At 46.5% G+C, this 27,983-nt stretch overlaps 1 protein-coding gene across 4 annotated transcripts; it reads right to left on the minus strand.

The window, feature by feature from the left end:
* Positions 1 to 109: 109 nt before the first annotated feature.
* On the minus strand, positions 110 to 27,983 carry ANAPC7 (anaphase promoting complex subunit 7). 4 transcript variants are annotated; one of them, XM_062182790.1, is made up of 11 exons: positions 27,819 to 27,983; positions 23,683 to 23,869; positions 17,121 to 17,240; positions 12,901 to 13,012; positions 12,176 to 12,329; positions 11,315 to 11,457; positions 9,474 to 9,591; positions 8,479 to 8,675; positions 3,950 to 4,174; positions 2,520 to 2,670; positions 110 to 904 (listed from the first exon to the last, which is right to left on the minus strand). In XM_062182790.1, the coding sequence occupies exons 1-11, from the start codon at positions 27,917 to 27,919 to the stop codon at positions 715 to 717; spliced, it is 1,698 nt and encodes a 565-aa protein (XP_062038774.1). In that variant the 5' UTR covers positions 27,920 to 27,983; the 3' UTR covers positions 110 to 714. The 4 variants fall into 4 exon arrangements, with proteins under 4 accessions (XP_062038774.1, XP_062038771.1, XP_062038772.1 ...); XM_062182787.1 differs by having other exon boundaries at positions 27,866 to 27,954; XM_062182788.1 differs by having other exon boundaries at positions 23,781 to 23,869; positions 27,866 to 27,948.

Below are 27,983 nucleotides of genomic sequence, written 5' to 3' on the forward strand. Positions count from 1 at the left end.
CCTGTTCCCAACAGCAGGGAAAGAGAGAAAGAGTCTATTTATGGCAAATAATTCTGGGGCTGAACCAGTGCTTTCTGAACGAGACCAAAATGAGAGTGTATTAAAGGGCTTCCGTTCCGACCACCCAACACACGGCTGTACAAACCACTTTTATTAGGCACTGCCGGGGCGCACCCCTGTCATGCCCTCACCATACCTGTTTCTGAGACGCCCAGGTACCAGCTTAGCAAACAGGAAAACTGCTCTGCACAACGGCGACTGTCAGCTTAAGGCATCACTAACTTGCAGGGGGAAGCGGGTTACTAGGGAAGCACGGACAGGCCCGGATCACTTTCTCGGAACAGGAGCCCTCGTGGAAGGGGCCAGGCTGTGTTGCCATCGTGGGAGGCGGGTTACTCCTCCAAGCCCACTCACGTCAGACAAAGCAGTCTACTCCTTGAGCTCTGGATGTGGTTAGTTATACCCGAAGCACTCCCTGCCCAGGAGCCCCGCAAGTGTGTGGGCCTCAGGGCTTCGCAGTCCTCCCTGCTGGCGACGGGAGGGTGGGCATCCTGGCAGGCTGGCCAGGCTCAGCGTTAGAATCAAGTCCCGACTAGAACTCAGGAGCGTGGGGCAGGCCCCTCCTGGGAGCACTCGCCGCGTCACTGTCCCGAGAGCAGCTCCCACGGCGCCTGGGTCCAGGGAAGCGCTCCGAGCAGGTGCGCGGAGCTGCCCTCACTGCATGCCGAACCACTGCTCCTGGTCAGCCCACTGGGCCGCCTCACTGTCGCTGCCCTCCAGGTCCCCTTCTTCCCCACTCCCTTCCATGTCGTCCACATCCTCCTCCTGAGTGGCATCCGTGGGACTCTCCTCCTTCTCCATCTTCTGCATCCCCTCTAGAGACTTCTGGTCATTGGGGTCCAAACTAGGGGACAACAAAACAAAGGAGAGGCCTGAATCTCTGCCTTGCTTCTTGCTGGTGATTTGTCATGTCCCTGGCCCGGCAGCGAAACGACCACACAGTCAGAGAAACTGCTAGAGCCTGGCCTCTCCAAACAACGCCGGCTCCCAAGGCTCCTCGAGGAAGTCCACCACCAGAAGTGAGAAGAGGCGTCTTTTCCTAATTTCTACAATTCTCAAATTGAGTTTTTTCCAGAAATGTTTTAAGCCTTCTCATATCTATTACCCCAGCACTCTGCTATAGGCAGCTAGCAGATAACAGCAAATGAAAAAGTAGCAAGCGAACATCAACAGAAAAATTAAAAGGTAATTTCTTGAAAGGAATTTAGGTTTTGAGCTATAGGGCTACAAAATAGTTACTTTTCTGTGAGCAGAACATATAATTAAACATGTCAGCATTTCAGTAGGCAACACAAACATGCTATACCATGGAACGCTTTGTCAATGCCTAGGTTAGACCCCAGGACCAAGGTTACCCCTAGCTGGGCATTCAGACTGAGCAGCTGAGTCGCTCCATGGGCCAACCTCCCTAAGTTCAGTGCTCCAGAACATCCATTGATTTGATTCCTAGAAAAACCTTTTCTCCTGCCTTGGTGACCATCCCCAAGCCAGCGGATGTCCCATCCCTAAGAGGTCTTCCAGCGGAGGCTTGGAATGCGACTTTTTCACTTGATTCTGGGCTTCCAAAAGGCAGCTAAAACCCATGCTGGAATCCTATTCCTACTTAGTCAACACGGACTAAAACCTGTCCTATCACCTCAGTCCTGGACGGCTGAGAACTGCTGCAGTTCCTGCCCTCTGACGCCCACTGCCCGTCGACAGATGCTATGAAAGCACACAGCACACTGGCGTCATCAGCCGGCTCGGCTGAGACGAACGCTGAGGACGTGCGGCATCCCCAGGGCCACTGAGACGCCAGGCTCACGAGCGCCGTTCAACTGTGCGCTGAGCAAGTGACGGATGTGACCAGACCTTCCAGACACACAGACAACCCTCAAAGAAAGCACTTCTGTGTTAAACAGCCAGAATACCACTATTTATTTAGTGTTCACTATGTACCAGGCACAGCGCCAAGAGCTTTACATGGAATGATCACTTAATCCTCAACCACTGCATGTAGACAGGAGGTTTGTTAGTAGCTTGCCAGGATGACAGAGGTGAAGGCAGTACCCAAACGGCAGACCCCATGTTTTTAACTACACAGTAGAGAGAAACATGGGAAGGTACTCACAGTATTTTGACTTGAAAAAGCAGAATATAAAATATATACTAGGTGTAACTCTAAACATATGCATGTGTGTGGGTAAGGACAGGAAGATGATCTGTACAAATGAACATGGATGGTATAGTGGTGTGGACTGGTTATGAGGGAGACAAGTCTTTACCGTTAATATACTTGATGAAAAGATTTTTAAAAGTCATGAATTCACAAATAGCTCTGGGATTCTACCATTACTGTTACGATTCTGCTTTCAACCACGACCATGAAGTGTGTGTGTGTTTCAGAACTCCTGTTACCACAGTCCACTGCCTCCTCTGCCCTCCTCATGGACCATCCCCCAGGGAGGCTAAGTGCCTACCTTAGTGCTATACTATACTGGTCCATTGCCTCCTGATACTCATTGACAGCTACAAGGAAATCTCCTAGGATCCGATGCAGGACACAGTCACTCTGATTAGCCAGTGCGTTCCTGAGTAACGCAATTCCATCTTCATATTTCTGTTCTCTGCCTGCGAAGAAAAAGACCCTCATTGTCCTACTTCAACAGTATTCTGAGAATATATTCCCAGCCCAACTCATATACACAAAACCACACAACTATCACAATCCAACAGTCTCTTTCAAGATGCCCTCAAGAATGACGATGTGACACAAAGTGAGAGCAAGTGCATTTCAACTGCTATTTGTCAGGAAACCCACAGCTTGAGTTCTAACTTAAAAATACATATATATATTTATTTGAGGCTGGTGCTGTGGCGCAGCAGGTTAATGCCCTGACCTGCAGTACCAGCATCCCATATGGGCGCTGGTTCGAGACCCAGCTGCTCCACTTGCAATCCAGCTCTCTGCTACGGACTGAGAAAGCAGTACAAGATGGCCCAAGTCCTTGGGCCCCTGCACCCGTATGGGAGACCCAGAGAAAGCTCCTGGCTCCTGGCTTCGGGTCAGCGTGGCTCCGGCATTGCAGCCAACTGGAGAGTGAACCAGCGGATGGAAGACCTCTCTGCCTCTCCTCTCTCTGTATAACTCTGACTTTCCAATAAATAAATAAATATTTTAAAAAACATTTGATCTGAAAAGCAGTTAGAGAGGGAGAGACATTCCATCTGCTGGTTCACTCCCCAAATGGCTACAACGGCCAGGGCTGGGCCAGCCTGAAGCTAGGAGCCCAAAGTTTCAACTGGGTTTCCCACAGGGGCTCAGGGGCTCAGGGACTTGGATCATCTTTTGTTGCTTTCCCAGGCACATTAGCAGGGAGCTGGATTGGAAGTGGAGCAGTTAAGAATAGAATCCGTGCCCATATGGGATGCTGGCATTGAAGGTGAAGGCCTAACCCGTCACACAACGCCAGCCAGTTCTGACTTTTTAAATGTACTCTTAAACCTTAATTCAAATAAAAAGCCTATTTGTATTTGATTTGCAAACTAGCCCAAATCCAAGATTTCATCACAAATTGAGATGGAAAATACCAAGACTAAAAAAACCATAGGACAATTCAGAGAACTCAAAAAAGTTCAAATTGGCTAAAACCAAAGTAGTTCAGGATAAGCACATACAAAAGAACAGAACAGGTACCAACCAATTTTAGCTGCCTTGAGCTAATCTAAGCAGGTCTAGGCCAGCTACATTTGGTTACACTAAATATAAACCCCTTCCAGCAGGCTGAGACCTGCTGCAAAGACACGTACTTGTCTGGCCGTCTAACCAGCTGTGAACGGGAGGTCCCACTGAGATTATATTTAAAAAAAAAAAAAAGGATGAACAGATCAGAACATGGGATATACTTACTAAGCAGTTCTGCTTTTTTCACCACAGCCTTAATGTAATCTGGCCTCTGGGTCAGGGCTTTATCTAACAAGGTTTTGGCTTTCTCCTGTGTCACTGGGTCTTCAAGACAAACAGTGGCTAAAAGGGTGAGCGTCTGTGCATTTGCACCGAGAGTTTTGTAAACGTTGTTAGCCATCACCATTGCTTCACGAATACTGTTGGAGGCCAAGTAACACTCGATGAGACCTGAAAAATAAAACACATCAAGTTCTACCACACTACCATTCTAAGCCACGCCTCTACTCTGACAGTCCTCCAAATAACAAGCCTTCAGAGTGTCAGACAAAGGGCATGCCAAGGGAAAACTCTTGACAGTGCGATCAGACTGAAGGCTGTGTTGCTAGAATAGCCAAGAAGTGCTCTCCCCAGGGCACTAGCCGGGTATGCAAACAGCAGCCTTGCAAAGGGGCCTTCAGTTAGTGATGGGGCATGTGGGCAACCCACCTGAACTCTTGAAGAACACAACACTAACATTAGTTTATCGCATGGCCAGACAACTAAAGTAGTGAGATGATGCTTCCGGCAAAACCCAAGTCCGGCCACCTCGCACGCTGCGATTCTTCAGCTGTGTGCTGCTGCCTGAGGGCCCTACAGTTCTAACCGTGAATGTCTGGTTCTACAGACTGAAGGACCGGCCGCCAAGCCATCTAGGGAGAAGGCAGATGCTTCCATTTGAAACCTACGGCATTCCTAACTGGCCCTCCCCAGATGGACCTGACGTGGTAGCTGTCCTCACGCTCACAGGGAGATGCCAAATGATGCCACTTCACGCAGAGACAACTCAACTCTTCATGCCAGGAAGTTGAAAAGACAACAGGGAGAACTTTGTGGCATCAAGCATTCAAGCACTCATCAAAACAGGAAAACAGCTTAAAGGCCAAACCCACACAACCCCTGGCAGACTTTCTCTGCATACTCCTCCCCCCAGCAGCGCGTACAACATCCACGCACCACATCCACATACAACATCCACGCACCCCATCCGCGGACCACATCCACGTACAACATCCACGCACCCCATCCGCGGACCACATCCACACACCCCATCCATGGACCACATCCACGTACAACATCCACACACCCAATCCACGGACCACATCCACGTACAACATCCATGCACCCCATCCACGGACCACATCCACGCACACTCTTCTGCACACTATGGTCACTCAACCAAATTACCCACCAGGTAAGAACAACACTTTACATTTCAAATACAGTATTTTCCAATTACTTATTTAGTTTTACTTCAGAAGGAAATGGAAAAGAATGCTCTTCACTAATCAGGGGTGTCTGCCAGCAAAGCAGGGGAGCCCCAGTGGAGGTCATCAGAGGGCATAACCAGTCACCCTAATCCAAATGTCCAAATGGCAGCTTGTGGGAAGGCAGCTTGTGAGGCCGTCGTGGCCAGCTGGGAACATCCCCTATCCAAGAGTGGTGGTAAGAGGGGGTACTCATTCCACCATCACCCCAGCTCTGATGAAACAGGCAGGCTGGACTGAAACTAATAAGATCAAAGTACATGGCAGGCTAGGGCAGTTAAGGCTTTAGGATCAAGAATTTAATCTGCGGGAGCTGGCACTGTGACATAGTGGGTAAAGTCACTGCCTACAGTCCTGGCATCCCATATGGGTGCTGGTTTGTGTTCCAGCTACCCCACTTCCCATCCAGCTCTCTGCTATGGCCTGGGAAAAGCAGAAAATGGCCCAAGTCCTTGGGCCCCTGCACCCATGTGGGAGACCTGGAAGAAACTGCTGGCTCCTGACTTTGGATTGGCCCAGCTCCAGCCGTTAAAGCCATTTGGGAAGTGAACCAGCAGACGGAAGATGTCTGCCTCACTCACTCGCTCGCTCACTCTCTCTTACCTCTGTGTAACTCTGTCTTTCAAATAAATAAGTAAATCTTCAAAAAAAAATTAATGTGCAGGGCTGGTGCTGTGGCATAATGGCTAAAGCTGCCACCTGCAGTGCCAAAATCCTGTGTGGGGGCTGGTTCGAGTTCTGGATGCTCCACTTCAGGTCCAGCTCCCTGCTAACACACCTGGGAAAGCAGCAGAAGATGGCCCTAGTACTTAGGGCCCTTCACCCACAAAGGAGACCTGGAAGAAGCTCCTAGCTCCTGCCTTTGGGTCGGCCCAGCTCTGGCCATAGTAGCCATTTGAGGAGTGAACCAGCAGATGGAAGACCCACTTCCCTCTCTCCTTCTTCTCTCTATAGCTCTGTCTTTCAAATAAATACATAAATCTTTAAAAAAGAATTTAATCTGGGGACCAGCGCTGTGGCACAGTATGCTGAGCCTCCACCTGCAGTGCCAGCATCCCATTTGGGCACGGGTTCAAGTCCCAGCTGCTCCACTTCTGATCCAGCTCTCTGCTGATGACCTGGGAAAGCAGTAGAAGATGGCCCAAGTGCTTGAACCCCTGCACCTACACAGGAGATCCGGAAGAAGCTCCTGGCGCCAGCTCAGCTCTGGCCGTTGTGGCAATTTGGGGAGTGAACCAATGGAGCTCTCTGTCTCTCCCTCTCTCTGCCTATAGCTCTCTCAAATAAATTTAAAAAAACCTTAAAAAAAAAAAAAAGAATTTAATCTGAAAACGCAGTGCTAGCTTGCTGGAGTTTCTACTTTCCCCCAACAAATCCACAACAGGCACAGCTACATAACAGCTACATAAACAGATTTGTTCTTTTCCCCCAACTTCCAAATTTACTTCTCAGATTTGAACTCATCTTCCTGTAAGAGCAAAATCACTCCTCGACTCTTAGGTTTATTTTTGAATTCTTATAAAAATATGTTTTGGAGGAACTGCATCTTCTAAGATCTATTTTAAATGTCTGGGACTGGGGACTGAGTCACCACATGTTGCTGAAGCTGGCACAGCTCCTCTGAACTCCTAGGGTCAGTTCACATGAACTTAAAACATTATATAGCAAAACAAAGCTGGACCCCAATCATGCCCAATCTGCAGGTCACAACGAACACACTGGTTCCCACAGCCAACACTGTCACATGGATACAGGGACTTCTCCGGCCCCAGGCAATGCCATAACGAGGGGATCTAACACAGTGCCTGGCACAATGAGATTCGCATTAATGAGCAGGCCACACATGAACCAATAAAAAACTACCCCAAATACCCCCTCATCAAAAAAAACCTGAGAAAACAGAGCTGGCACTGTGGTACAGTGGGTTACACTGCCACCTGCAACACTGGCATCCCACAATGGAGTGACAGCCAGCGCTGTGGCTCACTAGGCTAATCCTCTGCCTGCAGCGCCAGCACCCCGGGTTCTAGTCCAGTCGGGGCGCCAGTTCTTTTTCTTTCTTTTTTTTTTTTTTTTTTTGACAGGCAGAGTGGACAGTGAGACAGAGAGAAAGGTCTTCCTTTGCCGTTGGTTCACCCTCCAATGGCCGCCGCGGCCAATGCGCCGCGGCCGGCGCACCACGCTGATCCAATGGCAGGAGCCAGGTGCTTCTCCTGGTCTCCCATGGGGTGCAGGGCCCAAGCACTTGGGCCATCCTCCACTGCCTTCCCGGGCCATAGCAGAGAGCTGGCCTGGAAGAGGGGCAACCGGGACAGAATCTGGGGGCGCCAGTTCTGTCCCAGTTGCTCCTCTTCCAGACCAGCTCTCTGCTGTGGCCTAGGAAGGCAGTGGAGGATGACCCAAGTGCTTGGGCCCTGCACCTGCATGGGAGACCAGGAGGAAGCATCTGGCTCCTTGCTTCGGATCGGTGCAGCCATTTGGGAGGTGAACCAATGGAAGGAAGACCTTTCTCTCTGTCTCTCTGTCTAACTCTGCCTGTTAAAAACAACAACAACAACAAAAAACATAATGGAGTGACAGTTCAAATCCCAGCTATTCCACTTCCTGCTAATGCACCTGGGAAGGCAGAAGATGGTCCAAGAACCTAGACCCATGCTGGAGATCAGGATGGAGTTCTTGGCTCCTGGCTTTGGCCCAGACCTGACTGTTGCAGCCATCTGGGGAGAGAACCAGCAGATGGAATATCACTCTCTCTGTCTCACCCTGTCACTGTGCATTTCAAATAAATCAATAAATCTTAAAAAAAAAAAAAAAAAAAGAGAGAGAGAAAAATGCATTCGGAAAAGTATGAAGTAAAAAATCCAAAGCCCTAAATGTATATAAAAAGTCTAATACACTATTCCCAAATCTATCTGCACACTGAGATTACCTGCCATCTCAAACACTGATGCATCCAAAGCCCTAAATGTATATAAAAAGTCTAATACACTATTCCCAAATCTGTCTGCACACTGAGATTACCTGCCATCTCAAACACTGATGCTTGTCTCCTAATCCTGTGCGTTCCCACCTCACTGCTGTGACCTGGCATTAGGACTTCCAAAAGCTCTCCCAGATGAGCCTAATGGAAAAGAGCGTGGGAAAGTGATGGCCTACTGAATCCATCCAGGTTGAGTGCTGCTGCCACACCTACAGAGTCACACTGTTCATCTACATTTGCTATCTTACCTTCATAACAATCTAAGCGACAAGGTGCAAGCCGTATGGCCTCCCGAAAATGGATTATTGCTTCTTGGACTCTGCCCATGTTCCTCAGTGCGGCTCCCTTCAGGAGCAATGCTTGAACGCTGTTACTGTTCAGCTGAATAGCCTTGGCTCCTAAATACAGGGCCCGGGAATACCGTTTGCTATAGAAACTATGACACCTGGAGAAAAACAACCAGAAGTTAGGAGAGGAAATGCTAAAGTGTCATCCACATGTCAAAAAAAGGGCCCTATACGTGATCTTGATTACACACAACACTGAAAAAGAAATTATGAAAAAGAAAAAAAATAAATATTCCTTTGGGTGGGGGAGGGGGCATCTGCATCCCACATCAGAGTGCCTGGATTCAAGTCCCAGCTCCAGTCCTGATTCCAGCTTCCTGGTGATGCACACCCTGGGAGGAGCAGGCAGTGCTAACACAGGCGGAGCCACCACCCATCCAGGGGGCCTGATTTAATTTTCAGCCCCAGGCATGTGAGGACAGTGGCTCTACCTCTCTTTTTCTCTTTGTCTCTCAAATAAATAAAAGTATTTCTTTTTTCTTTTCTTTTTTTTTGGGGTGGGGGAGGGGACTTGATTTCAAAGGGAAAAATTAAGGAATAGGACCTGGCAATCTGGAAACAAACTATTAGCTGAGAAACAATGAAAAATCTGTAAAGCCATATTAGTAACAAAGGAGTATCTTCCAGGTGCCTCTCCAACAGCTCAGCCTGAGTGAGGCCCAGCGCTAAGCACAACGCATTCACCATCTCCATTCGTGCTTCCCCTCACGTGGGAGGTATACCATTTTCCACCACGGAAAACTCAGAGGTGTCAACACTGTCCAGAGGGGCAGAAAGCCAGGATCTGAAACAGGTCTGCTTACTTTTTAAACATTTGCTTTCAACCTCTATTTTCTTTCAGAAACCACGATTTTCTAAGTCATCTACTGAGAGGAAAAGGAAATGTATAAACATACCCAGAGACCACCCAGGGTTCTGCATGCTGATCAGAAATATTGAAAAGGCGGCAGCCCAGGTTCTCCACATCCTCCAGTCGCCCTTCCCGTGCCAGGAGGTAGCCGTAAACATCCATTCCTGGAAAGGAACGGCACGGTGACAAGAGGCTCTTCAGTCCTTCACAAAGCAGCAGAACCCAACAGATCCCAGCTGAGGCCCTAGCACTGCAGGATCGGAGCCCTTCAGCACTTCCAGTCTCTTATAAAATGACTATTAAAAACCAAAACCCATTCAACATAAATAAAGTAAAAAGCAAAGGAACAGAAGGACCTTCTGAGCAATCTGAAAGCCTGTTATTTTCAGAAACTGCCTGTCCCTGTATCCTGTGGTGATATACAGCTATCCTAACTCAACTAAAAACGCCCAAAAAAGGCATCAAGTAAGTTCTCACTACCAAGAGCTCTAGCACTCAGAGGAATACACACTTAGTATGCTGAAAAGCCGGTCAGTCTTGGAGAAAGCTGGTATCTTCCAGATAAAGCCTGTACTTCCTTCTGGGATGTAGTTCAATAAAGACCACTGCCTTCTTACCCCAGCATCCACCCCTGCTTTCCCACCCACGATCCGTACAAGAGGCACCATGCTCCTAATCACCTATTGCTTGCCACCATTCTCCTCCACGCCTTGCTACCCCTTCAGACTCCCTTGAAAATTCCTCTCAAACCAAGGTTACAGGAACACTCCTGCTGGGCCACGGACTCAGTCTGAGCTTCCACTCCAAGCTGCCACACTACTTTTTCTAAAACACCATTTTGATTAGGGTCACCAGCCTGCAGAACGAGCACTGGGCATAGAGACCTCTATGACCAGATTCATCTTTCTGTATCTGCTTCCTCGTTTGCCTACTCTATCACTGAACCCACAGGCTGGGGCAGGTGTTGGGGTACAGTGAACTGAAGCAGCTGTGACATCTGCACCTCACAGCAAAGTGCTGGTTCAAGTCCTGGCTACTCCACTTCCAATCCAACTGCCTGCAGCAAATGATGGCTCAAGTGCTTGGGCCCCTGCAACTGACAGTGGAGACCCAGACAGAGTTCTGGGCTCCTGGTGTTGGCCTGGCATGTTGTGGGCATTTAGTAAGTAAACCAGCAGACACATCTCTCCCTCTCTCTCTGACTTTCAAGTAGATGGGGAAAAAAAAAGAAGGAAAGAAATTACAAGACTGTTTATTGTCACAGGGCTGTGATTTTCTAATGTACTTTCTTGTGCCTTTATAAACAGATGCCAGCCTATGTCATTTCCCACTATTCCTGAGCACTTACACTTTCCACCCCCTGCCAGTCACCCAGCAGCCTTCCTCTGGAAATCCCCGGACCTTACCCTCAGCTATAATCTTTCAGATCAATGGTTTTTCTGTCGTTCACTCTTAATTACTGCCTTTAATCACTTTATCCTTAACATCTGTTCATTTACTCACTTTTAATTATACTAAGAACACAGTAAAAGCAAATTCCCTAAAAGGATATTATGCCTCTGGGGATGGCATCCAAATTCTCAGTCAGGCACATCATAAATTTATAAATCGTAAGGAGGGGCTACGACTTACCCCTCCTCAAAGGGAAAAAACCAAATAATGATCTGTGGGGAGATGACACTTCAAGCAAAAACAACTGTTCAAAATAGAATTACCTAAGTGTCAGAGACATGTGTCAGGATCTAAAAAAAGCATAAGGCTGCTACAGTAAGTCTTCCAGAATATTCCTCTGAAATATGGTATCAGGAGTTCACACTACAGTCCGTCCTTATCTCTTCTGATCTGCCCTTCTACAGCCATTTGTGCCCTGCCTGAAGGATTATTTACCTTTTATCAGATAAGGATCCAACATCTGTGCCTGCTCAAATTTAAGGACGGAGTTTTTATTGTCTCCAGCTCTGAAGTACAGATCCGCTAAGCTTCCCAGGAGGTCCACGTTATCTCGCAGTAAGGACTTCTTCTCTAGTGAACTTTAAAATATTAAACATTGAATCTCATCCTTTTGGTTGTGGAATCTGGAGGATGGGCATTTAAAAACTAATTTCTTTTGCATATGGATAAAATTTTTCATTATAAGAACCTCTGTAAATGAACTGCATACACTGTACTTTGTTATTCTGAGCTTATAAAAAAAAACAGTTATATAAGACATGACAGCAAATATACAGAATAAAACAACTTTCTCACTGCCTACAAAAGGCTTTCCGGTAGCAGATTTACAGAGAATAACATACACAAAATGGTGTTACGTGCAAGGTCATTCACAAGTGACAGCTACTCATTACTCAACTGGTACGTAACCAAATCCAGCCTCTTGTCCTGGGGCTGTATCGTGTATACAGAAAATCCCTGTCCTAAGGAGGCAGCCCAGGTCAGATGCTGCAGCTATCCACGCGTCTGAGGAATTCACAGACTTCTCCCAGGTCCCAGCAAGACACAGCAAGGGAGCCTGATGTAGAAGAGTAGCTCCTTTGCAGGTACAGAGCTGAACTCAGGCCTCAGTTACCCCAGTAAGGATGTTCCATGTGATACTATCCCATACATCAAGAGATAAGTACAGCCCAGAGACAACTGGCTGCAACATCAAGTGATAAACAGCTCATTTTCCTGTTTTGCTAATTTAGATTATATCACACCTTCAGCAAGGAAAGGGCCTCAAAAGCACTGAATTAACTTTGTAGCTCTCACCAGATGGTATTGATTGCTCTTGAGTTGTCGCCAGTATGCACAAAAGCATAGGCTTTGATCCACACTGAGAGCCAGTCCAAGTTAGGTACTGTCTGGATCACGTTCATTGTCATTGATGCCACCTCTGCACCTTTTACAGAAAGGGACAGCAAGCCTAGAGCAACAGGAAGTAGGAGACAAGACAGTGAGGCACAGTGTCCCACTTCCATAATACGAACCCAACAAGCTACACTTTCCCTAAGGTACAAAACAATGCATATGGCAGAAAGACCATAATTTAACATTTCTTGAGTAAATATCCAACAATGAAAATCCTATTCAATCACTCCCTGGAGAGGACTTTTAAAAAACTAAAGCTATAGGAGCAAGTGCTTGGCACAGCGGTTAAAAAGCTGCCTTGGACGCCCATATCCTGGATTTGAGTGCCAGCTCCACTCTGATTTCCGCTTTCTGCCTTTGCACAACATGGGTGACAACAGCTGATGGTTCAAGTAGTTGGGTCCCCGCCTCCCACGTGAGATATGTGGATTGAGTTCCTCGCTCCCAGGCATTTAAGGGAGTGAACCAGTGGATGGCAGCTCTCTCTCTAATAAGGTAAAATTTTAAGAAACAAATTAAAAAAAAAAAAAGAAAGAAAGAAAGCAATATAACAATATGGCCAAGATGGAGAACTACTATCATGGACATTAAGCCCTCCATGAACGCAGGCAGAGAATGATCTATACCTAGAATGGCATCCAGGGCTAAAGGGCACTGCCGCAGCACCTCCTTATAGCTGGTGACTGAAGGGCGCTCCTGACCAGCCTTCTTGTACAAATTTGCCAGCATCATGTTTATCTGTATAAAAAAATAAAATAAAATAAAGGACAGCAAGTTACATGCATAGTGCCATGAAAAAGTCCTGCTTTTTACTACCAGATACTCTACTATTTTTTACTGGACAACCTACCACAGCCTTCTACAAATAAACAAAGAACAAGCTCATTCGTCAAAACGAAGAAGAAATTACTACACTTTCTTTTCCTAGGTACTCCCAGCTCTAAGAGGAAAGTCACATTACCCTCTCACTTACCTAACCAAGAGGCCCAGTAATACCCCAGCCAAAGATGCTGCCTCTGGAAACAAGAACTGCATTCATTTGAGGAATGTCCTAGAATTCTAGTTACCTTGACTCTTTTTTGATCTTAAGATAGAGGATGAACTACCCCAAACTGCTAAATTCTGTACATTTTAAATTGAATTAATATTAAGGGATAAGAAAACGAGGACCTGTTAACATAGCTAGTTAAGAAGAATCAGACACATTCTCCCCAAAAGGAAATGACAGATAGAGAGGTGTGATACTTGGCTTCTCCCTGACAATGAGACCAATGGCTGGACTCTACCCTACTTAAAGCTCTGTACCTGTGGGTACTATCTGACTCACCAAAGTAACACTATAAAAACCAGATTCAAGCTGACCTCCAGAGGTGATCCACGATTAGCTGTATGATTTAAATCCAGAGTGCAGACATCTGTTTTTTGGCACAAATTAAGTAGATAACTTTGGCGCCAGCATTCTGGTGCAGCAGGTTCGACTACGACTTGTGAGGCTAGCAGCTCACACAGTCCAAGTGTTGGGGTCTCCACCCATGTGGGAGACCAGATGGAGCTCCTGGCTCCTGGCCTTGGCATGGCCCAGGCCTGACTGGCAGCCACTTGAGGAGTGAACCAGCAGATGGAAGATCAATTTCTGTTTCTATCTCATTCTTAGTCTCTTTCTCTGTCACTCTGCCTTTCAAATAAATACATACTTACAAAAATAGACAGATACTTAGTAAAACTATATCAATGCTAATTCTCTGTAAAAACCACAACAGGAAGAATTTGAGGAAATCTCAAAGTTCCAAAGAATGTAGAAGTTACAGAGAAGGGATAAATGATCTCACTAGTGCAAAGAGAAGACAATGTTCCAATTTTAAATTAATAGATCTTAAATATACAAAGTGTTTGGCAGATCATTAACTTAAGGAAGCAGTCAACATGAGGGCACAAAAGAAAAAAAAAGTCAACCCCCAATCTCTTCAGTTATCTGTGGTTTCGCATGCCAGATATTTACTCAAGAGTTAAATACTCTGAAGATTAAAGAACATCTGTTCTAATCAGAGACCTGCATTAGATAAAACAATCTAGTACAGAACTAATCCACACTAATTCAAACAGTAAAATAATGAAATACTAGAAACAAAATTTTTTTACTTGGCCTCAGATTTTCCATTTTAGGCTATTTTGAAAATGCAAAGGAAGGTACTTAAAGGAAAACTCCAGTATGAGTGTCAATATTTTAAAAAAAAAAGTTGAATTTAAGATCCTGTCTTGACTACTTGTTATTAAAAAGCTATGACTGATGGACCAGATGTTTGAACATCAGAATTTCCTTTAAGCTACTTGACCATCACTGAAAGAATGAGTTCTGAGTACTACTCAGTGAAAAAATCAATTTTCTTAAAAGGTAATTGTTGTCTGGGACCATCATAAAGCCATATTTCACCAGCTATAAACTCAAGCAGTCAACATTTTCCAAAAACTAAGTGAGACATTGTACGTTTACTCTTGAAAATTTACCAAGATACAATAATCTTAACACTGGAATTTTCCTTTAAAATATGAGGGAATGTGTGGCGGTGTTTACCATACATTAACAGACGTTCAATTAGACGTATTTTTGACTCACTTCCTTGTCCTTTACACAGACTGAGAAGCCAGTTAACTCCCTAACAGACAAGAAAGAAAAACTGTAAATATTTTAGGTTTATGTTGGAGGCACACATCTTTGTTTGCTCCTGGCTACAAGAGCTCAACTGAGAGAAGAATCTGCCCTCCTAACACACAGACTCCTCGAGCCCCTCCTGAAGTGATGGCTGTAAACATTAAGAACTGGGTACCACAAAGCTGAGCTGCTTTGCCAGTAACCCACTTTCTAAAAATGCCCTTCCAAACGCTGGCAAGTCACTGAGGAAACCATGGCACATTTCTAGTGCGACAAGCAACAGTTCATTCAAAATTATCAAAATGGCTTCTTCCAAAAGGAAGACACCTTGAGTACAGGAATAGACACTCTTAATATATGCAACAAATTCTGAGGGTAAGAAAAGACTTTTACAAGTTACAACAACACAATTTACTATACAGGACCCAAATACAGTTCCAAGTATTTTTATTAGCAGTAACCTTCATAAAGTAGATGGAGGAAATAGCTTAAATTTTGAAAACTTAGAAAATAGTAAATAATTCCTTAATACAAGGAAGTGTAAAAACAGTTCTCAAGAAGCTCTGCTATTTTTAAAATTCAGCAACACTTGAATAAAGCAGCAGTAACTAAAATGCCCCAGATCCCCCTTGCTTAGATTCCTTGCCTTGTAAGGGTGGGAGGATGAACACAAACATCTTACCTGTAAAATTCCTTATTGTTAAGCACAAGCTCCACAGAATAGTTTTTCAATAAAATAAGAAGGGCAGGAGATATGAGTATATGTTAGAGTATTAAATATTGATATGAATTTGAACCTATGAATAGATTCTCTCACTGTTCTTCTAAAATGGATTAAAAAAAAAAAAACTGATGCCCAATATATTATGCCAGGCACTGTGGTGCAGCAGGTTATGTCACCCCTTGGGTCACGCACATCTCATACTGGAGTGCCTGGGTTGGAGTCCCAACTACTCTGTCCAACCTGGGAGGCAGCAGATGGCCCGAGTATTTGAGTTCCTATCACCCACACTGGAAACAGATGGAGTTCCTGACTCCTGGCTTCATCCTACCCAGACCCAGATGTTGCAGGTATTTGGGGAGTAAACCAGAGGATGAAGAATCTGTCACTCTATCTTTCAAATAAAGAAAGCTTTAAAAATAAAAGAAAAAGATGCCCAATATATTTGACACCAGGTTCGGGTGTCTACTTGTTTCCTGCTTAGAATGGCTCTAGTAATTGGGTTCCTGCCATCCACAGGAGACCGGGATTGAGTTCCTGGCTCTCTGGGATAGTTTCTGGCAGCCAGCTTTGCTGTCCCTTCCCCACCCACTGCCCCCAACCACTGTGGTCACCTGAGGAGTGAGCCAGGAATAAGAGCTATGTCTGTCTCTCATAGTAAAAAAATACTATTATCCTAACTTCATAAATATTTTTTAAAAAGTAAAGGGGGCTGGTGCTGTGGCATAGTAGGCTAAGCCTTAGCGTGAAGCACTGGCATCCCATATGGGCACCAGTTTGTGTCCCAGCTGCTCTTTTGCTGATCCAGCCCTCTGTGTGTGACCTGGGAAAACAGTGGGAGACAGCCCAAGTGCTTGGGCCCCTGTACCCATGTGGGAGACCCAAAAGAAGCTCCTGGCTTCAGACAGGCCCAACTCCGGCCGCTGTGGCCATTTGGGGCATGAAACAGTGGATGGGATACCTCTCTCTCTCGATATCTCACTCTCTGTAACTCCATCTCTCAAATAAATAAATAAATAAATCTTAAAAAAAAAATGTTCTCATCACTATAATATGCTGCCACAACAAATATATATCCTACATATAAAGAAATACAAAGAAATCTTACAGTCTTGTTTTTGAAAATAAAAGGATTAATAAACGATTCCCACTATCAAATGATACACCCATGAATGTACGAAATGAAATGTGTTCACCCCAAAGTGTTTTCCAAATCACTATTTCCCACAAGCAAAAACTATCAGAAAAAGCAGTCTGTAGTACTGTCCAGCTAACATTAGTTTAATCTTCAGGGTCTCATAAGAAAATCATTTCTCTCTGTTTGAACCCACACTCTAACACCAGGAAATAAAGTGAGAATTAGTTACGAACCACTTGTTCAAATGCATGCCCTAATGTACCAAGAAACATGGAAGCAGCAGACTGGGAAAGCTGTGGAGCAGAAAAATACATTACAAACACTTAATCCAACTTACTTTGGGAGTTCTTTGTCTTGAAGGGATCCCATCAAGTATGGCAATGGCATCTTTATCTTGTTTCAGCATTGTGTAACATTCAGCCATTTTGTATTTCACCTCAATTTCAGAAGGAAGACACTAAGAGACAGTGAAAACACAGATTCAAAATATTATTTCAACAGTATGGTACTCCTTCAAAATGTTTAGCACAGACTTATCTGATAATTCTGCTCCCAGGCATACAGCCAGGAGAACTGAAAATATATATTCACACAAAATATTCACAGCAGTACTATTTATGGGCAAAAAGTGAAAATCAGGCACAGGTATTGTGGTATGCAGGTTAAGCCACTACTTGAGATGTCGGCATCCCATATCAGAGCACCTGAAATCAAGTTCTGCCTCCACTTACAATCCAGCTTCTTACCAATGCACCTGGGAGGCAGCAGTTGATGACTCAAGTGCTTGGGTTCCAGCCATGCTTGGGGGAGACCCTGATGGAATTCCGGCTCCTGGCTTTCCCAGCTGCAGTCATTTGAGAAGTGAACAGAAGAGGGAAGATCTATCTCTCCATCATTCTGCCTTTCAAACAAATAAATAAAACCATTCTAAAGGCAGAGTGACAAAAAGGGAGAGACGAAAGAGACTGATCTTCTATCCACTAGTTGATTCCATAAATGGCTGCAATGACCAACGCTAGACCAGGCCAAAGCCATGCAGCTGACAGCAGTTCAAATACTTGGGTCCTCTTCCACTGCTCTGTCAGCTCCATTAGCAGGGGGCTGGATCAGAAGCACAGTAACTGGGTGCTGCAATATGGAATGTTAGTGCTGCAGTTAGCAGCTTAACCCTCTATACCAAAACACCAGCCCCAATTAAAAAAAAAAAAAAAAACTTTATAAGACTTATTTATTTGAAAGGCAGAGTTAGAAAAAGAGAAGAACAAAGAGACAGGTCTTCATCTGCTGATTCACTGTCTAAATGGCTGCAATGGCAGAGGCTGTGCCAGACCAAACCCAGGAACTTCATCCAGGTCTCTCCTACATGGGTGGCAGGGGCCCAAGTACTTTTGGGCCATCTTCTGCTGCTTTACCAGGCACATTAGCAGGGAGCTGGAATGGAAATGGAGCAGCCAGGACACAGGTGGTGGCTTAAACCACTGAGCTAAAACACTAGCACCTAAATTTTTTTAAAAAAATAGATTTATTGGGGCCGGCACTGTGGCGCAGTGGGTTATGCCGCCGCCTGCAGTGCTGGCATCCCATATGGGTGCTGGTTCTAGTCCTGGCTGCTCCACTTCCAATCCAGCTCTCTGCTATGGCCTGGGAAAACAGTAGAAGATGGCCCAAGTCCTTGGGCCCCTGCACCTGCGTGGGAGACCTGGAAGAAGCTCCTGGCTCCTGGCTTCAGATTGGCGCAGCTCCAGCCGTTGCAGCCATCTGGGCAGTGAACCAGCAGATGGAAGACCTTTGTCTCTGTCTCTACCTCTTTGTAACTCTCTTTCAAATAAATAAAATATTTTTTTTAAAAAAAATTGATTTATTTATTTGATAAGAAGAGTTATAGAGAAAGCAGGAGAGAGCAAGAGGTCATCCATCTGCTAGTTTACTTCTCGAATGGCCACAACGGCCAGAGCTGGGCTGGTCTAAAGCCAGGAGCGAGGGTCTTCCTCTGGGCCTCCCAGTGGATACAAGGGCCCAAACACCTGAGGTAATCCTCTGTTGCTTTCCCAGGCACATTAGCAGGGAACTGGATCGAAAGTGGAACAGCTGGACTGAAACTGGCGCCCATATGGGATGCCAGCACGACAGGCAGCAGCTCTACCCTTGCAGGAGCATCTGTATGAGGGGGATGACGGAAGAGTACAAGCTTTATGAGATGAGGTGGATGTCAAGGAATCTCACAGGATCCTCCTCTAACACAGAGGAAGCTCTTGTTTATCTGCTTCAACACAGGCATTCACCCAAACTTGTCAGTGCTATTGTTGGCAGGGCTGCACAAGAACATACTCAGTGACATTCTGCTGAAACACAGAGACGATAAACATGAATCCCTTTCTACTCTTAAATTTTCTCTCCTGTCCTACTTTAGGAAATGCCGTGTTCTTAAAACTTTTTAAAAAGGTGAAAACTGGCCGGCGCCATGGCTCACTGGGCTAATCCTCCACCTGAGGCACCGGCACCCCAGGTTCTAATCCCGGTTGCTCCTCTTCCAGTCCAGCTCTTTGCTGTGGCCCAGGAAGGTGGTGGAGGATGGCCCAGGTGCTTGGGCCCTGCACCCGCATGGGAGACCGGGAGGAAGCACCTGGCTCCTGGCTTTGGATCCGCGCAGCGCACAGGCCGTAGCGGCCATTTGGGGGTGAACCAACGGAGGGAGGACCTTTCTTTCTCTCTCTCTCTCACTGTCTAACTCTGTCAAAAAAAAAAAAAAAAGGTAAAAACCACATAAATATCCACCAACTAGTTAACAGGTAAACCTAAGGTGGTATATCCACATAATGGAGTATTATCTGGCAATAAAAATGAAGAACCAATACTTGCTATCAATACAGATCAATCTTGACTACACTAACTGAAATAAGCCAGACACAAAAAGCCAAATCACATGATTCCATTAACATCAAATATACAGAATAATTAAGTACACAGAAACAGAACGTCAGGGGTGAGATGGGGGGAAGGAATGAGTGACTGCTAATAGGCAACAGAACCTCTCTAAGGAGAAGAAAATGCTGCGGAATTATACAGTACTGTTGGGAGCCAGCGTTGTGGCACAGCAAGTTAAGCTGCCATCCTGGATGCCAGCACCCCACACTGGAGCTCTGGTCTGAGTCCTGCCTATTTCACTTCTGATCCAGTATCTTGCTAATGTTTCTGGGAATGCAGCAGAATACAGCCTAGGTCCTTGGGCCCCTGCATCCATGAGGGAGACCCACGGGGAATTCCAGGCTCCTGGCTTCAGCCTGGCCCAGTCCAGCCTTTGCAGCTCTCTGGGCAGTAAATCAGTGGGTGGAAGTTTCTCTTCCCTCTATCATTTTGCCTTTCAAATAAAATAAATTGTTTTTAAAAAAGATTTATTTATTTGAAAGGCAGAGTTAAGAGAGAGAAAAGCAGAGAGAGAAGTCTTCTGTCTGCTGGTTCACTCCCCAAATGGCTGCAACAGCCAGGGCTGGGCCAGGCAGAAGCCAGGAGCCAGGAGCCAGGAGCTCAACCAGGTCTTTCATTCAACTGCAGCAGCCCAAGGACGTGGGTCACCTTCCACTGCTTTCCCAAGTGCATTAGCAGGGAGCTGGATTGGAAATGGTGCGACTGAGACTGGAACCGGTGCCCATATGGGATACCAGTGCTACAGACAGGGGCTTTACCCACTGTACCACAGTGCTGGCCCCTAAACTAAATCTTTAAAAAAAAAATTAAAAAAAAAAAGGATAGTACTGCTGGTAGTGCAACCTTGTAAACACACTGAAGTCCACTGAACTGCACACTTTAAAAAGGATGAATTTTGAGGCCAGCACTGTGGCCCAGTGGGTTAAGCCATCCACTATGATGCCAGCATGCCATATGGGATACATCCTGGCTGCTCCAATTCCGATCTAGCTCCCTGCTAAAGGACAAGGAAAAGCAGCGTAAGAGTGTTTGGGTCCCTGCCACCCAAATGGGAGAACAGGATGAAGCTCCTGGCCTCTGGCTTCAGCCTGGCCCAGTGCGGGCCACTGCGGCCATCTGGGGAGTGAATCAGCAAACGGAAGATCTCTGTCTCCCTTGTTATTCTTTCAAAATAAATAAAGCTTTAAAAAAATGGTGAATTTTATAGCTTGTGAATTACCTCAATTTAAAGAGTACATAAAGATTAAATGTATTAATTTTAAGCATGGTGTTTGGCATACTGAATGCTCAATAAATATTAGCTATTTTTATGATATACATGACTTCCATTCAGTGTCAGAAAATAAAGAGGAAATCCTGGCTCATTAATAATAGAAAGCAAAAGTTCTACATAGAAAAATAAGATTTTATCTATGGAAAAAAAGCTTGTTTTATATATGGAAAAGTACAATGCAGAAAAATCAAGACCTAAAACCACTCCTGCGTTACTCTGACATTCATTCATTCACTCATATTCTTATTTGAAAGGCAAAGTGACAGAGAGAGCAAAAGAGAGCGATTTCCTATTTGTTGGTTTATGCCCTAAATACCCACAATCGCTGAGGCTGTACCAGGCTGAAGCCAGGAGCCAGGAAATCCACTTAGGTCTCCCATATAGGTGGCAGGAACCCACCCACTTGGGTCACCTTCTGTCTCTCAGGACGCAACAGCAGAAAGCTGGATAGAAGCAGAGGGAAATTCTATCTCAGGCACTGATTTGGGATGTGAGCGTCCCAGGCAACCCCTCGAACCACTGAGACACCTACCCTGACATTCCTTTTCAATATAATCTGTATGTATACAGCTAGGAAATTTAAAACATAGCTTAAAATTAAAAACTGAAAGTCCCCCCAGGGCAGGCATTGTGGTTTAGTGAGCACTAAACCCCTGCTTGGGACATCCGTGTCCCATACTGAAGTGCTGGTTCCAGGCACAGCTACTCTAAACTTCCCGTCCAGCTTCCTGACAATGCGCCTGGGAGGCAGGAGTTGATGGCCCAAGAGCTTGGAGAGTCAACCAGCAGATGGAATGGAAGCTCTCCCTGCTTCCTCTCCCTCTCTATCACTCTGCATTTCAAATAAATACATTTTTTAAGACTTATTTTATTCATTTGGAAAGCAGAGAGTCAGAAAGAGAAAGGGAGAGATATTTTCCATTTGTTGGTTTACCCCCCCAAATGACCACAACAGCTGGGGCCAGTCCAGGCTGAAGCCAGGAATCAGAACTCCATCCAGGTTTCCCACATGGGTGGCAGCAGTCCAAGTCCTTGAGCCACCCAACGCCTGCTGCCTCCCAGGGTGTGCATGAGCAGGAAGCTGGAACTGGAAGTGGAGCTGGGACCTGAACCTAGGATTCGAACTCTGATACGCTATGCAGGAGTCATCCCGAGCTGTATCTTAACCACTGCACCAAATTCCCATCCCTCCAGTTTCTTACTATTATAAAACACTGCAATGAGCAGTTTTAGTTTATACCTTCAAAACTGTGAGCTTATTAGGGTTGACTTTTTTTTAAAGATTTATTTATTTATTTATTCGAAAGGCAGAGTTACACATACAGAGAGGAGACACACAGAAAGAGGTATTCTATCCAATGGTTCCAAACGGCTGCAATGGCCAGGGTTAGGACAGGTAGAAGCCAGGAGCCAGGAATTTCATCTAGGTCTCCCATGTGGGTGCAAGTGCCCAAGGACTTGGGCCATCTTCCACTACTTTCCCAGGTACATTAGCAGAGAGCTGGATTGGAAACAGCTGGGACTTGAACTTGTCCATGTAGGGTACTAGTGTTGCAGGCAACAGCTTAACTCCCCGCACCACAACACCAGCCCCCATTAGGGTTAATTTCTAGCAAGTGATGAGGACATTACAATTTTATGCCTTCATTTACTTAACTAATTATTAAGCAGTCAAAATTACCAGGAATTATTTACCACAAGTTTCTCCAGATACTCAAAAATCTAACTGAAAAGCATTCTGTGTTGTATTTTCATTAGTTATAAACACTGGGCAGGCCCTGTGGTACAGCACGTTAAGCCACTGCTTGGGACACTGCATCCCACACTGGAGTGCTGGTTCCAGTCCTGGCCCCTCTGCTTCAACCCGGTTTCTGCTAAAGCATCCTGGGAGGTAGCAAATGATATCTCAAGTGCTTGGACCTCTGCCACTCACATGGGAAACCTGGATGGCGTTCAGGTCTGGCCCAGGCCCAGGTGCTGTGGACATCTGGGGAGTAAATCAGCATATGGAATATCTATCTCTGTCATTCTGCCTTTGAGTAGATGAATAAATTAAAAAAAAAAAAAACTTCACATTTTTAGTTATCTGTATAAAATGGAGAAACAATGTATGACTGTCAGCCTAGTAACTCTAGATAATTCATGTTTAATTTTTAGTCTCATCATTGCTCTTAGCCTTTTTTTTTTTCTTTTTTTTTTTTTGACAGGCAGAGTTAGAGAGAGAGACAGAGACAGAGAGAAAGGTCTTCCTTCCATTGGTTCACTCCCAAATGACTGCTACAGCAGGCACGCTGCGCTGATCTGAAGCCAGGAGCCTCCTGGTCTCCCATGCGGGTGCAGGGCCCAAGGACTTGGGCCATCCTCCACTGCCTTCCTGGGCCACAGCAGAGAGCTGGACTGGAAGAGGAGCAACCAGGACAGAACCGGCGCCCCAACCAGGACTAGAACCCGGGGTACTGGCACCGCAGGCGGAGGATTAGCCTAGTGAGCCGCAGCGCCGGCCTGCTCTTAGCCTTTAATACTTAGTTGGATACATTCTCACACCCACATGGATTTTTCATGTTTCCCCAGTCAGCTCCCCTTTAAAGTTACTTCCTATCTGACCACCTTTTACATCTAACTAACCATCTATCTTCTCAATCCCTTCAGTCCCTCTCTCAAAAAACCAAAACCAAAACCAAACAATTCCATCTCCAATTACCTGACTTTGTGGAGTAGACGCAGAATTTCCAGTTGAAGGTCTCACTTTTGAAGTTTTACTAAGGGCTTTCTTTTGCTGTAAAGCCATGGTATACTTACTGACAGCATTCCGGTATTCCTTATCGTGAAACAGAGAGTCAGCATGATACACCAAGAGCTGGTACTTCTGCGACGGGGAGAACAGCTCCCTAGAAAACAGAGTACACCCCCAACGTGGGCTATTTTGCAATATAGGAAGAACATCTTAGTATCCACATAAGTCTAGTATAAAGTCTTGTACAATGACAGTTTAAATAAAGTAAAAATACTTCTAATACACTGTTTCTCCATTTTATGCAGGTAACTAAAAATGTGAATTTTTTTTATATTTATTCATCTACTCAAAGGCAGAATGACAGAGATAGATATTCCATATGCTGATTTACTCCCCAAATGGCCCTTAAGTGAGGGGTGTAAGAAGCTGAACTTTATGCCAATAATGGTCAACACATCTAAAATAGTACCTCAAGTTGTTCTGTTTCTTGAGGTTTTTAAAGATTTTATTTCTTTTATTTGACAGGCAGAGTGACATAGAGATCTTCCATCTGCTGGTTGACCTCCCGAATGGCTGCAATGGCAGCAATGGCCTGGGCTGGGCCAGGCCAAAGCCAGGAACTTCATCTGGATCTCACATGTAGGTTGCAGGGAGTCAAATACTTGAGCCAACTTCCACTACTTTCCCAAGCGCATTAGCAGGGAGCAGAAGGGGAGCAGCTGGGACTCAAACTGGCACCCATATAGAATGCTGGTGTCACAGGCTGTGGCTTAACCTGCTATACCACAACACTGTGCCTAGGTTGTTCTGTTTTAATAAGATTTTTCCTTAATGATTTCCCTTTACTTAATATAAAGAAATGATACCTACAAATCAAATCCAATTATATATATGTTTATTCTAAACACTCTTAATGTAACAGTTTGAAATATAGATATACCTCCATCTATATAGTGTTAATTAACATCAAGTTTTTAGGCCAATGATGACTTAACTAGCATTACTAAAGATGGGGCGAAGACCTGGAAAAAAGAAATCTCATCACTTTGACTCCTTTTTAGGAAGGAGCTGAACAAAGAGTTCAAAAAAGAACTGGAAAACTCTTTAAATACTAAAGAGGCCAATGTTGTGACACCACCTGCAACACTGGCTGCCATTTGCATGGGAGTCCTGACTACTCCACATCTGATCCCGCTCCCTAATGCACGTGGGAAAGCAGCAGATGACCAGAGTGCTTAGGCCCTGCTACCCACCGTGGAGACCTGGATGGAGCTCCAGGATCCTGGTTTCCGCCTGGACTAGCCTTGGCCATTGCATTCATTTGGGGAGTGAACCATGGGATGGAGGACCTCTGTCTCTACCTTCTCTCTCTGTAACTCTGCCTTTTAAATAAAGAAAGAAATCTAAAAACAGAACTAGATCTTGGAACCACCGGATCATTCCCCAAATGCTCACAACAGCCAGGGCTGGGCCATGCTGAAGTCAGGAGCCTGGAACTCCATTCGGGTCTCCCACATGGGTGGCAGGAACCCAAGCACTTGGGCCATCACCCATCCGCCGATCTCTGATGCACTAGCATGAAGCTAGACAGGAAGCAGAATAGCCAGGACTGGAATCAACACTCCTAAATGGGACTGCAGACATCCCAGGCAACATCTTAATCCTCTGCACCACTATTCAATAAGAAAATTTAAAATATAAGAGACAGAAGCTGGTACTGTGGCGTAGTGGGCTAGGCCTCTGCCTAGAGCACTGGCATCCTATATGGGTGCCGGTTTGAGACCCAGATGCTCCTCTTCCAATCCAGCTCTCTGCTGTGGCCTAGGAAAGCAGTAGAGGATGGCCCAAGTGCTTCGGCCCCTGCACCTGTGTGGGAGACCCAAAGAAGCTCCTGCTCCTGATCAGCTCAGCTCCATCTACTGCAGCCATCTGGGGAGTGAACCAGCAGATGGAAGACCTTTCTCTCTCTCCTTCTGTCTGTAACTCTCTCAAAAAATAAACAAAATCTTTATATGTGTGTGTGGGTGAGAGTGTGTGCACATGGGGCCAGTGTAGTGGCACAGTGGTTTAAAGCCCTGGCCTGCAGCACCAGCATTCCATATGGGTGCCGGTTCACGATTCAGCTGCTCCACTTCCAATATCGCTCTCTGCTAATGCGCCTGGGAAAGCACCGGAGGACAGCCCAGGTCCTTGGGTCCCTGCATCCATGTGGGAGACCCAGAAGAAGTTCCTGGCTCTTGGCTTCGGATACACACAGCTCTGGCCATTGTGGCCATTTGGAAGACTTCTCTCTGCTTCTGCCTCTCTGTAACTCTGCCTTTCAAATAAATAATACATAAATCTTTAAGATACATACATATATATATACATATACACACACACACAAATAAAGATCAAAACTTAAACAAGGTAGGAAACTGCCAGTCAACCCCAACATGAAAACACACAGGCTAACCAAACTTAGCTTAACCAGCGTTATCAACTGCTCTAACAGCCCTGCAACACCTTTGAGAGCCAAGAGCAATGACTAACTGATGCATTAATTACCAACACTGGAAACTGTATGCCTTGATGAATCGCTCAGAACCAAGTAAAAGTTCCAGAATAAACACAGAAGGCTGGCACAGACCAGAGCTCCTCACTGTCAACACTAAGCAGATGGTGGTCTCACGGGCAAGGGCCAAAGCACACTAACAGAGAAGGGGAGTAGTGTCTGCTGTGCAGCCATGTAAGGAGGCCTTTCCTTCCTGACCTACACCAGCTATGAAGAGGCCAAAAGCCAATGGGTCCACACAGAGCGGAAGAGCCCATCACACTGCCACCCGGAGGTCGTAGACTGTGACAGGTCAGAATGGAGACTCTGAAGCCACAGAACCAGGGGCCAGACAGCATGGCTCCCTCACTAAGTGCTTCACCCCTCCGAGGATGCACACATTTCCTTAGCACGTTCAATATGCAACAGATGTCACGCTGATTTCATTAGGTGGTCAGAGTGATGTAGAAAATAAAAGAGTGATGTAGAAAATAAAAGAGCGATGGGAGCCGCCGCTTACGCCCTCATCGCACATCAGAATGCCCGGGTTCAATTCTGGCTCCTGCCGCCAGCGTCCTGCTAATGCAGATACTGAGAGGCGGCAGCGATGGTTCGAATAACTGGGCTCCAGCCCCCTCCGTGAGAGACTTGGGCTGTGGTCCCAGCACCTGGGCTCAGGTCCCGCCTGGCAGCTGTGGGCACCTGGTGAGTGAACCAGCAGATGAGAGAGTGCTCTCTCAGAGTTTAAAAAGAACCATGTAAAAATTAAAAACTGCTACAGCATCAAACAGCCAAGTGGGAAGACAGGACAAAATCCTGGTGGTCAAAGAGCTCTCTAGGAGGGACACCGGCGGGGCGTTACCATGCCGACGGCAGGTGCAAAGGCCCAGGGGTGAGAACTAGCCTGGGGCATCCAAGCGCCACAGACCAGTCAGGGAGGCTGGGGAACGGCGAGGAGGCCTGCGGTGAGGTCAGAGAGGGCTGTGCTGGGCTCCGCAGGGCGCGGACAGGATCTTAACGGAAACCCAGCGGGGATCGACGGGCACTCAGGGCTGGAACCGGCCCTGTGCCGCCTCTGTGGCGGGACTCAACCCACAGCAGCTCTGGAAACAAGAAGGGCGCCGCCCCCCGCCCCGCGTCTCCCGGTTCCAGGACTTCGCCAAGGCGAGAAAGGGGGCCCCTCCGACACACGCGAGAGGAACCAAGTCTGGCTCCGGGGTGGCAATCGGGTATCAAAACCAGAGGCCTGGGGCTGCGCCGCGGCGAGCGGGAAGGAGCCGGGGGCGCGGGGTTCAGCCCGGCGACGGACGCCTCGAGAAACCCTTCGCTCGCCCCCGTCTGGGAGGCCGTCGCCAGGTGGTTCTCGGAGCCTCCGCCTTCCGTCGGTCGAAGTCGCCGCTCGCCACATCCCCCACACGGAGCCCGGGCCGAGGCCACGGCCGTCCCACTTGCGCTTCCAAGCCGGCGGGCTGATCGTGGAGCCTCCGCTGGGCGCCCGCGGCCGCTCCTCCCCGCCCCCTCGGCCCCCGCTTTTCTCCTCAGCCCCGGGCCGCTCCCCGCCGCAACTCACGGGTTGTTATTACTCATTGTAAGTAACAAGCTGCTGAGAAGCCGCACATTGGAGTGCAGCCCCGCGGCTGCCATGTCCCGCACGTGGTCTATCACATTCATCCTGCCCGGCAGAGCCACGGACGGCGGCGGCGGCGGCGGCGGCGGCGCGGAAAGCCGGTAAAGG

Source organism: Lepus europaeus, chromosome 23 (assembly GCF_033115175.1).
Source record: "Lepus europaeus isolate LE1 chromosome 23, mLepTim1.pri, whole genome shotgun sequence".
NCBI classification, from domain to species: domain Eukaryota; kingdom Metazoa; phylum Chordata; class Mammalia; order Lagomorpha; family Leporidae; genus Lepus; species Lepus europaeus.

What these genes read in the sequence shown, in the direction of transcription:
- ANAPC7 (XM_062182790.1), bottom strand. Translation starts at nt 27,919, where the DNA reads ATGAATGTGATAGACCACGTGCGGGACATGGCAGCCGCGGGGCTGCAC. An exon ending in GGATCCTTATCTGATAAAAG is followed by an intron (nt 9,592 to 11,314) that starts GTAAATAATCCT and finishes GTTCCTTTCCAG; the next exon opens with GAATGGATGTTTACGGCTAC. An exon ending in TCGCTTAGATTGTTATGAAG is followed by an intron (nt 4,175 to 8,478) that starts GTAAGATAGCAA and finishes TTTATTTTTCAG; the next exon opens with GTCTCATCGAGTGTTACTTG.